Source organism: Carassius carassius, chromosome 36 (genome assembly GCF_963082965.1).
Source record: "Carassius carassius chromosome 36, fCarCar2.1, whole genome shotgun sequence".
Taxonomy (NCBI): Eukaryota; Metazoa; Chordata; class Actinopteri; order Cypriniformes; family Cyprinidae; genus Carassius; species Carassius carassius.
Genome location: NC_081790.1, coordinates 13,116,877 through 13,128,875, shown reverse-complemented (window position 1 = coordinate 13,128,875; position 11,999 = coordinate 13,116,877). Strand labels below are relative to the sequence as shown.

The following is an 11,999-nucleotide window of genomic DNA, read 5'->3' as shown; positions in this document are numbered from 1 at the left end:
GGTTAAACTCTTTCTGCTGATCTGTCCTGTCTTCTGTTGGTAGTAAAGAGCTTAAATTATAGCAAGAGAGACAAAAATCGATGTTTATTTGATAATGTTTGTCATGCGTTTGTCAAAGTTTCCTCAGTACCTTCAAGTCATGTAACTTGCTACTGACAGCTGAGGCAACTATTTTTAACATGACCCACAATCCTGTTCCTTCTTTAGCTTCTTGAGACATGGTTCACCCTTTAGGTAAGCTGTTTGGTAACTGTTTAGGTTCTGCTGTCAGTGCTGTCTACTGCCGTTTGCCCTTACAGCAAGGTCTTACAAAACCAGGTACTTTTAAGGAAAATATATGTTTTAGCACAATGTAATATATAAATGCATTAAGATAATTGTTACAATTGATCAATATTTTAATGAATAAGATACAACCTTTTTTTTCCAGAAGCTGCTGTTGCACGTTGACATTGCTTCAGAAAATAATGGTATGTACATATCATTTTCTGATTCTTAAAATATTGGTTACTGTAAATGTGATATTGTGATATTTTGTATGTAAAAATATATGTCATAATACAGATTTGAATTACAGGATTTTGTAGAATTATATTATAGCGCATTATAGTGTAATGAAAAGTAGTGCTGTCAAACGAATAATGGCATCCAAAATAAAAGTTTTCATTTACATAATATATGTGTGTGTAAGGTGGATATTTATTACGTATATATAAATGTATATTTTGCATTATTTTGTATATTACATGCATGTATATATTTCATAAAATATGCCATGTTTATATATTAAATATATTTATATATACTATAAATTATATGAATTTAAATATATAAATGCATATATATTTAAATCTTTTCAAAATATGTACTGTATTTGTATAGCTTTATATATACATAATAAATATACACAGTACACACATATTATGTAAACGAAAACTTTTATTTTGGATGCCATTAATTAAATCATGATTAATCATTTGAAAGCACTAATGAAAAGTGTAATGAATCTGCTCCATGCCATTATTTTTCTAATTAATTGAGCAAAGATGGTATAACTTAATAATTGTTTATAATTGCTCAAGATTGTTTTTTGTTTTTTTTAGTCCACATACTGTCTGTATTTTAGATTTGAGGGTGTCATGATCCCAGCCTGTGTTCCTAACTTCTGTTTTGTAATCTTATTTTGAAATAAATTCAGCATTACAGAAGCCATTCACCTGCTTTTGTATTCATAAAAGTTGACTCAAAATCTAAATAAAAAAATTTTGTTCAATCAAAATGTGCTTTCCAATGAGAAAGTCCTTCCTGTTTTTACATGACAGGGTTCACTAGACTCTGTCCTGGAGGGTCAGTGTCCTGCAGAGTCTACCTCTAACTTGCCTCAACAACACACCTGCCTTGAAGTTTCTAGTATTCCTAGTAAGACCTTGATTAGCTAGTTCTATGTGTTTGATTAGGGTTGGAGCTTAACTCTGCAGGACACCGTCCCTCCAGGACCAAGTTTGGTGTCCCCTGCTATAGGAGATACAACAATATAGAATGAATTTTGCGCTACTCTTTTTGAAATTCCAATTTGGAACCAGTGCAAGTTGCTTTGTTGTGCTTGTCTATTGTGTTTTTCCACAGAGCCGCTATAGGAGATCCGGTCCGAGGCTGCACAGACATTGTGAGACCTGTTTCAGTCGCCGCTGCAAAGCCTCCATAGAAGTGTCCGTGTCATGCATGGTCATCAACTGCCGCTTGCTTTGTGGGGCCTCCTTCCACATGTGTAAAGAGGATGAACACTCTCTGCTGTGTCCTAATGAGAAGGTGCCTTGTCTCAATGCTCACTATGGCTGCCCTTTCACCTTGTGTCGCTCTCGGTTGGCCAAACATCTTGAGGTGTGTCCCGCGAGCGTCGTCTGCTGCTCGATGGAGTGGAATCGTTGGCCTCTTGAGAACCCAGATGCCCCCTTGTATACGAACCTACTGAAAGAGCTCCATGAGCAAGAATCACTGGACCTTTCCATGGCACTACAAGACCAGAAACATCTCTGTGCCCGGTTGAAAATGAGAAAATGCTTTCCTGAGTTAATGGAGGAACTAGAAGAGGAGCCTGCTGCAGTGGAGGAGTACGACGATGAGGACGAAGCCGTAGGAAAAGAGACTATGTGTAATGGGATGCACATCAATGGACATGAAGGTCCAGGAGGAGGCTTGGTGAATGGACCCTCTAAAGCTTGTGAGAAAGCTCTGAAAGAAGATGTGGTCCTCAACGGCCCTGTTGATAAAGACAAGTACAATCTTTTCGAAAAGATGTTTAGCATGGAAATGGGTGGTTGCAAGCAAGCAGAGGCAGAGGCATTGAAAAAAGAAGAACAGAATGGAAAAAAGACATCTAAAGGTTCTTCAAAGCCACAAGGAGCTCCTGTAGAGCCCGAGAAAAAGGAAGCAAACGGATCCCATGTGGATATCACCAAAACTGGACTGGCACCTTGGCAAGATGGTGTCCTGGAGCGACTCGGACAGGAAATGAAACCCAGAGAATTCAACATGTACATAGTGCATCATGGGCGCATGTTGATCTCATTTGGTCAGATGGATGCTTGCACGCCCCGAGAGAGAGACTTTGTTTATGGGAACTTGGAACCAATACCAGTCCAGACTCTACGGACCTTCAAGGTTCCCAGTAGTTACAAACAAAAACGCATTCAACTTAGAGAATTCAATACAAGAGTAATGACCGAGCACAAGGGTGTTGGCACATCTGACCTGGATATGCCTGAGAAAGATGGCGAGGAGATGGATGAGATGTTTTCAACCCTACTTTGTTATGCAGAGGTTGAGATAAGGGGCCACAAAATAAGTGAAACAGTGGCAACAGATGGACTTTATGTCGATATCGCAACACAGACGTATAATTTTGCCACAGCTCCCTTCAAATCCAACACAACTCTGACTGAAATCACAGCAGGCAGGGATCTGAAACTTCACGTTGACCTCGATACAGAAGCAGTTACCCTCAGACACAACAAATCAACCTCAGCTTTCACGTTCATGTGTGGCCATGTCTTCCGGCGTGATGAATTTGCCTCACACTTTAAGAATGTGCACTTGGATATCCAGTCCTCTCTGAGTGGCTGGTTTGAGCAGAGATGTCCTCTGGCCTACCTTGGTTGCACCTTCAGTCAGAGAAGATTACAGCCCTCCACACACAGGGCCAAAGTCTCCTATAACCAAGACCTCAGTATTTTCACCCTCACACCTGAGGTTCCTGCCTCTCTTATGAGCGATTCACAGACCGTTCCACTAAAGGCACATATCAAATATAAAGATTCTCTCAGTAACCTTCCCTTCGAGGTGCTTTGCCACATAGCTGGTTACCTGGATAGTTTCACCCTGTCCCAGCTAGCCTTGGTCTCCCGATTGTTCAGGGACATATGTGCCACACTTCTGCAGGAAAGAGGCATGGTGGGCTTTAAGTGGCACAAAAAGTCATACTCTCATGGAGGTACCTGCTGGAAACCTACCAAAGTGAGACATTTCAGCAATTTTCAGCAAATATATTTTTTATGTTTTTTTTTTTTTACACAATTAGTTAAACCAAGCAACCATTTGTTTATTTATTGCTATTGTATGTCTGAAAAGATTCTAACAATTCAAAATCTGCATTGATTTATTGATTTGAATTATATTTCTCTATCGCTCTTTCTCAGGTCTGGGAGTTTAGTACTCTTTTTAGTAAAGTTGGTAACTGGTGCATCGGTGACACACCATCAATGGCTGAACACCTGAAACACTGTCCATTCTACCAAACTGAACTGAAAACTGAGCCTTTTGCCCTGGCCAGTATGTTTGACAACAAAGGAAAGCAGAGACACAGTTTGGTTTCTTTGTTGATGAGATGCAAATGATACTGTAACTGGTACTTTTATTTAGAATTTTTGGTATTTACAGCGAGTCAAATATCCACTAGTGAAAATGATTCTATTTATATTATCCTAATATTTACTACTGTTAAACTAATATTCTACTAATATATGTTTCTTTACAAATGATAACAACTGGAGTTAAAACATTTATTAAAAAATGATCAGTTGAGTGTTTGTTACATTTTTGCTTTATTGACAGTAGTCATTTCCACTTTATCCCTATCACAAAATTGCTCATTTGACTAGAATGCAAGTTCTTATTATTTATGGTTATTTATTAATAATTTTATTTCTAGGTTTATATTAATTCTGACTCCCAGATGTTCAGATATTAAAGGTAGCCTACTTCTTGTGTGTTTGATTTCTAACTTAATTTTGCCTTTTATTCTCTCTCTGTGAAACTAAAACAATAAAACGTAAAATTTAACTTACAGTAAAGCCAAACGTTTTTTTTCACTTCACTTTAGATTTCCATAGCTCGTCATGTTTTATAGTTTTTGTTTAAACATGCAAGCATGAATGGGGATAATAAACCTATAGAGTAAAATGTACCATTTTTGTGTGCACTATATGCACAATAATTATATGATTGGAAAAGCACTGTTGAATATATAGGCTTAACAAACAAATGTAAATAAATAATGCTGAAATTTTTTAAAAACACCATATGTGGATAAAATAATTATTGCATTCAAACAGCCAAATTCAGCACATTTGAAAATAATAGCTTAAGAAAAGTTTAGGAAGGCATGTCATCTTTAATCTTGATACAGCGTCTTGAAAACATCGGGTACCTATAGAGCTGCTATGGGTACAGAACATGTAACTTGACTCTTTTATGCCAAAACCTTAGTCACACTCCCAGTATATGAAAGTGTCTATTTTTAACTAGTGAGTAGACACAGATATAGTCTCCCTCAAAGTTTTAGTAAATAAGCTGAACACTAGTGTGGAGCTCACAGTAAAAACACTATGGTAGGTTAACTTTTCTTAGCTTTTTTTAGTGTCTGCCAGCTAAAAGCAAGATGTAAACATAGCAGTCTAAACATGTGCATTATCTCTGCAAGAAACATTTAACTTTTTAGCATTAGCCTAGTATTAATGATATTTCTGAAATACATTTCAGGTTTTATCACCAAGAGGAGGAACATGCCAAACACATTTATGCATGTGTATATTATGCATTTACAGCATATGTATTAACTCTATGATGCTATTCTTCTAGATCTAAGATTTGTCTAGATTTGACTAACATTTCATTGACATTTGCTTGTACTTATGGTGAGACACTTTGCAAAGTTTCTATCCAGTCTAAAACATTGTAAAAACTTAGCATTTTTTCACAGGGTAGACAAAGTCCTCAAACATCCAAGCTCCTCCCCCACTGTGAGAGCTGCCACATCCGGTGCTACAAGACGCCAGTTGAGATTTCTGTGTCATGTGAGATCAAGAGCTGCTGTTTGCTGTGCGTTGCTGTGTTTCACCAGTGCAAGGAAGAAGAACATATGCTCTTGTGCGCCAGTGAAAGGGTGCCTTGTCTCAATGTCAAATATGGATGCCTGTTCACCATGTGCCGCTCAAACCTGGCTAAGCATTTGACTGTGTCCTGCCAGCATTGTCTCCAACTCAATGGAGTGGAACCGTTGGCCCATCAACATTTTGAAGTAGAACTACACTCAGGAACCTCTAGATCTCTCGATGGCTCTGAGGGACCAGCAGCATCTGTTTCATTCTCTCAGAATTAAGACTCTTTTTCCTGAACTTATTTAAAAGGTGGCTGAGGAGGTTTTGGTTGTGGTCCTGGGGAGGGCCGTGGGAGAGCTACCGCTGTCAAATGGAGTTGAGAAAGAATTTGGGTCTTCAAGTGCAGAAATTGAAGAAGGTGGGCTGACTCAGGAGGAATGAGTGAAATTGGCGAGGAATCCTAATGTGGCCAATCTGAAAAGCTATAATATTTGGGAAAAAAATTTCTGCATGCAGTTGAGCGGCTGCAAGCTTACAATGAAATCTTTGGGGCAAAATCCTGAAACCTCTCGCAAAGAAATAAAGCTACAAGCCAGCCCGAGCAGGTCGGAAGTCTTACATGAAGAACTGCCAAGGACAAAGACAAATTCCTCATAGACACATCCCTGTTTGCATGCGACACAAGATCCAAGAAGAAACTCGTCTATGAATATTTGGAGCCCATGTAGATTAAAACAGTCCACACTTTCAAAGTCCCAACCAACTTAAAAAAACAAACAAAGTTACATTCGAAAACAACCCTTGCATAACAAGAAGGTGAATGCAGGCGTAGACACATTTGACCTAGGTGTTTAAATCGATGACATGCCAAAATAGGATGAAGTTCAAGCTACGCTGTTGTGCTCTTTGGAGAGGGAACTATGGGGGCATCTCATAGCTGAATCCGGGTCCACAGATGCCCTTCTTCTGGATGTTAGAACACAGACGTATGGTTTCTACTCTGCACCTTTCAAAGCAGAAGCTTCACTGGCTGACATCACTGCTGACCGGCTTTGAAGCTCCCTAATGAGGGAGGTATATAGGACCTTGCCTCATGATAGAGGGATGGTCTCACTGAAGTGGGAGAAGAAGGCCTATTCCCATGGTGGATGGTGCTGGAGAGCCAGAAAGAGGGTGTTGTAATTAAAATACTGAATTTAAAAAAGGCAATCTGCAGATAACAGGTCTATCACTGAGAGTCTGAAGTCTCAGTCAGCCATTTGTAGAAAAACAACAATTTTCCAATTTTGGCATGGAATTGTCTGTGTGTGAACGTGTGTGTGTGTGTGTGTGTGTGTGTGTGTGTGTGTGTGTGTGTGTGTTTAATTTATACCCTGTCTCATATTTTATGAGAATAGAAAACATGTTGATGGAAAATGGGGAAGGAAAAATGTATGTGTTGGCAATTTCAAGAGATGTTTAATATAGTTCAAATTTTGGAGAAATTATAGTATAAGTTTATGGTTATTTAAAAATAAAAACCAGAAAGGAACAACCTAAAGATTCATAAGAATGTTCCCATGGAACCAAACAGTACAACAACATTAAGGCAACAATAACAGCATGTGTTTTCTTGGGTGTTATCCATTAATTGAACAGTTTTAAGCACAAACTTAAGCCAACAGGCTTTCCTCTGGTTTGATTAAACAAAAATCTCATGCTGAGCACAACCGCAGCGTCACGTCAGTCTACAATATTTATTACAGAACACTCATTGTTCTTGAGCTGAGTCCATCACCCTTCAGGCTTTCTATAAAGAATAGAGCAGCCATGGCAACAGCCGCTAACGGCGTGTAACAGCCATTTCCAAACATGCCACTGTGCTGCAAGAATGTAAAATAATCAGAGGCTACTAAACTGCTCAGGAATCCGATTTATGGGGGAAAAAACTGCCATGTATGAGGTGAGTTCACTTCAGTTGCAGGACAAAGAATACAAGATAAAATAATTTTCTATTCTCTAAATGCTTAGTATTCAGCCAATAACTAATCAGAATACGTATAGTGCACATGTATACATGGGAAGTCTCTCATAAGAAAATATGGTCCCACTTTATATTAAGTGGCCTTAACATTGTACTTATTTTAAACTTAATATAAAATGGGACCTAAAATATTTAAAGTGTGATTAAAATGACTGATTAAAAATATGAAACCATCATAACCTTAAAAACACTTTCATTCATTAAAAAAAAATATTCAGATTCAACAGTAACTCAAAGATGGCCACTCATGAGAAGACAATCAGCAAGCAACAGAGACCATCTCTAAGAATCCCATTTGGTCATCGATGTAGAAAAGATATATTTTGTTTCTCGAAAACGGTCAAATGGACAAATCGAAACATGCTCTTGACTTTCCAATGCTGGGAGAACTTCATTCTTTAGCAGGTAAGCAGTGAAACAAGGAGATTTTGATTTGTCCTTTAACTTTCATTCAGAATTCCCACAGATATATGACCATATATGACCTGTCTGTAACAGTCAGGAAATGGCACGTCATTCATATATTAGACTCAAGTATATTTGAATGAGTAAAAAAACAAAAACAAATGCTAACAAATCTTCTCTTTAGGGTTACTGCTCTATCCTGGTAAGCAGGAAAAGATGGTAACCACAACAGAAACTGAATTTGGACCCAAAACCTGCCCAAAGGTAGAGCCAAAGAGGATCCTACAGTGCAACCTAACTCTAGATGGTATGAATTTCATTGGAATTTGGGAAAATAATTAATTTCAATAACAAAACTCCAAAAAAGTTGGAGCCAAATGTCATGTCATGTCCAAAAATGTCATGCCAAATATTGGCTCATTTTGGAATTCAGGGGAGCTACACATTCGAAAAAAAATGGGACAGGTAGCAATAAGAGGCTGGGAAAGTTAAATGTACATATAAGGAACAGCTGGAGGACCAATTTGCAACTTATTAGGTCAATTGGCAACATGATTGGGTATAAAAAGAGCCTCTCAGAGTGGCAGTGTCTCTCAGAAGTCAAGATCGCCAGAGGATTACCAATTCCCCCAATGTTGCGGCAAAAAATAGTGGAGCAATATCAGAAAGGAGTTTCTCAGAGAGAAATTGCTAAGAGTTTGAAGTTATTATCATCTAAAGTGCATAATATCATCCAAAGATTCAGAGAATCTGGAACAATCTCTGTGCGTAAGGGTCAAGGCTGGAAAACCATACTGGATGTCCGTGATCTTCGGACTCTTAGACGGCACTGCATCACATACAGGAATGCTACTGTAATGGAAATTACAACATGGGTTCAGGAATACTTCCAGAAAACATTGTCGGTAAACACAATCCACTCTGCCATTTGCCGTTGCCGGCGAAAACTCTATAGATCAAAAAATAAGCCATATCTATCCAAAATGATTCATTCACTGATTCGTTCAGTGACCATTTCTTCATATTACACAAATACGCCAGCAGTTGGCGAAAAAGAGTGTCTTGTGTGTTATGTCTTAAGTCAATGAACGTATTTACTTGTGACAAAAACTGATTTGGCTTTATTAAAGTGTGTGCATGATCGCATTAAATAAACAGTCTAAATAAATTGTTCAGATTAACAAAGCACGAGGTTTTATCGGGCATTAAACGTGGAGTTATGTTCTGTATTCCAAATATGAAAACAAACGTATGTGCCCCAATAACTGCGCTTTGTATCTGCTGATTGCTGATCGAGATTTACATGCTTGGCTCACTGACCCTGTATGCTCTCATTCATTAAATTCACAAACGAGATGTATCAGTTCATTCAACTGTTTCACCTATGAGAAGATCGTATTCGTTCACTACATTCAACAAGTCACATGCTCCTTCACATCTTGAGTAACTCTTTTTGATAGGATGAAACAGTTCACAGAGCCAATAGTATGTTCCTGCACAACCGGAGACTGCAGATTCAGGACCGCAGATCTAGGACCGCAGTTCTAGGTCCCTAGTTTTTCCTGACAGCGCCACCTACCGTACTGGACGATATAGCGATGGCTGCAGTTTCAGGACCGCAGTTCTAGTACCCTGTTGGTTTAGGGTGCTTTCACATCTCTAGTTCGATTCAATTGGTCCGAACCAAGGGCAAACAATTATACATTGTAGCATTTTTCAGCTTTTTGGGTTCCTTTCACACCACACTGATTGCTTTGGTCAGTACCAGTTGAAACGGACCAAAATGCAGTCACATGACAACATCTACATCACTCATTGGCCATGATGTATTTCCTAAACTGCTTTTCGATTGGTCAGAATTTACGTGCGGGAAAATTCCAACATAAGAGGAAAAGCCAGCAAACAACACGGAGACAACACAACTATGGAGAGACGACTGCACGGGCTGGTTTTGTCCCTAGCCATTACATTGTTTGTATACACCACAATATGCAAAAAATAAATTTCTATAATGAAGCGCGGATGTGGCTTGAAAAAAAAACATTCTAATGCACTGCAAACGGCGAGCGGGAATCGCTCGTAACTTCAAGCAGAGGCTTGCATTAATTCTTCTTAAAACTGCCGAACGACTCATTCATGGTTGCAAAACAATGCCAAAATGACAGGCTAATTTGTAGTGCAACCAGGCAGTTGAATTATGAAAGGTATTTTATACTTAACTAATAAGGTAAAACCATGATAACGTTTTCGTACTAATACAGTAAGCTCCAGGTAAATCTTACACATTTAACATCAGCATGCTTTCATGCTCATCTTTAAAGTAGTGCTGTCAACGTTAACGCGTTAACGCATGCGATTAATTTTTGTCTGGTTTAACGTGTCAAAATATTTAACGCAATTAACGCAGCATCCGTATTTTCTGCCATCCGTTGGCTAGCTTTACATTATATGATAGCGCTCTTATTCATTTAAATGTTTTTAAACATTTCAAGCGCGGCAAGACAAAAGAGAATGCACTGTCTGTGAATGCCCTTATGTGACACATACACACGTACACACACACACACACACACACACACACACAATGCATAGACAGGGCGCCAGAATCCAGTTCTCTTAAGCGCTTGAACTAACAATAAACATCCCAAAGTGCCAGTTTTGTCGATTATCCTCATAAGAGCATTCTTAAATGATTTATATAAAGTCTAAAATGAACAAAAAGAGTTGTGAGAGAATGAGGCGAGATCCATAGACAGTATATAAACGGTGAGATCCGCGTGTCTGTCTGCTCTTAAAGGGACAGCAGCCAATAAAGCTTCCTGTCAGTAAAGTTAAAGAACAAAGGGAACAGAGAAAATGACTCGCTGCTCTTGACTAAATAACTTTTGTAGCTTTAATAAGGATTAACTATTTAATTTATAGTTTATGCAGTGCAGACTGCATATAACTTTGATAACTTTATTAAATTTCTGTATATTTCCTAACTGTTAAGACAGGAAGGGCAGGAGTAAACATGACATTTATTATGGGTTTATGTTAGCATTGTTTTAAGTTTACTTAAATTAAAAACTGTTATATTTTTGAAGCCTAATAATAAATGTAAAAAAAAAATCAGTAGCTGTATTAATATCAGTAATACTGGCCTTCATTCATAAAAAGATGCCATTTAAACAAGTATTTAAAATATACTGTCTTTATGTTGTTTCTACATTAATTTGATTAACTGTGAAATTATTACATTAAAAAATATATTAAAAACGTACAAAAACATTTCTTTTTTTATTGCGATTAATTGCGATTAATCACAGAAAAAATGTGTGATTAATCTAGTTAAAGTTTTTAATCGATTGACAGCACTAGTTTAAAGATAAATTAATGTGCTGGCTAGATTTACTTATTATAAAACGCAACGTCGTGGTAATTAATACATCTAGAATACAAATTCTAAATTCATGGGAATAAGTTATTAATTCATAGTTAGCAGCTCTCACTTTGGCTATGTAAACTTTGCTTCGTTTAAAAGTAATATAATAAAAGTTAATTTAATATCGGTACTCACAGTCTGATTGTCCATGTCGTCCATCTCAAATGAGTCTTTTCGGTGATCCAGTTCGGTAGATGGCGCTGTCAGAAAAAACTAAGGTCCTATAACCAGGGTCCTTAAACCGCTGCCTCCAATTGTGCAGGAATACCCTTCTCGTACATCCAGTGATTAAAGCCTGTGTTCCCCTCCATTATCTTGTTGCTGATTTCTTCTGAGCGAAATTCTGACACCCCTCTCCCTCTCCGCCAGAAAAACTGAAAGAATCACAAACGGTAAAGCAGCAGGTTTATTAGGGGGGGGGGGGGGGACAAATGTTAAAAAAGGAAACTTAATTGAGAAAGAGAATCTATAATTGTGAACAACTTATGACCATTATGTAAATAATATGTAATAATGTAATCCATAAAAAAGTAATTGTAGTCTGATTACAAGTATTTAAAAAAGTAGTTTACTCTAATTACAAGTACTTGAGTTTTGGAATCTGATTACGTAATCCAGATTACACGTAATCCGTTAATACCCAGCTCTGTCGATTTACCTGAACAAGTAGGTAATGACTGTAGACAAAGACAATTGTGTAGTACAAAGCACAAAGCAGTCAACTTATTTTTGACACAAATGGAACCCCATATTAAGGAAGTTTGTTTAGTCT

General features: G+C 37.8%; 1 protein-coding gene and 1 pseudogene across 3 annotated transcripts; both read left to right on the top strand.

Moving 5' to 3' along the window:
- The first annotated feature begins 205 nt into the window (after positions 1 to 205).
- Positions 206 to 4,338, top strand: fbxo40.2 (F-box protein 40, tandem duplicate 2). 3 transcript variants are annotated; one of them, XM_059526334.1, is made up of 4 exons: positions 206 to 318; positions 431 to 470; positions 1,627 to 3,513; positions 3,696 to 4,338. In XM_059526334.1, the coding sequence occupies exons 2-4, from the start codon at positions 468 to 470 to the stop codon at positions 3,891 to 3,893; spliced, it is 2,088 nt and encodes a 695-aa protein (XP_059382317.1). In that variant the 5' UTR covers positions 206 to 318; positions 431 to 467; the 3' UTR covers positions 3,894 to 4,338. The 3 variants fall into 3 exon arrangements, with proteins under 3 accessions (XP_059382317.1, XP_059382318.1, XP_059382316.1); XM_059526335.1 differs by having other exon boundaries at positions 212 to 234; XM_059526333.1 differs by lacking the exons at positions 206 to 318; positions 431 to 470 and having other exon boundaries at positions 1,240 to 3,513.
- A 380-nt stretch (positions 4,339 to 4,718) lies between these two features.
- Positions 4,719 to 6,500, top strand: LOC132116580 (F-box only protein 40-like; annotated as a pseudogene).
- Positions 6,501 to 11,999: the final 5,499 nt, after the last annotated feature.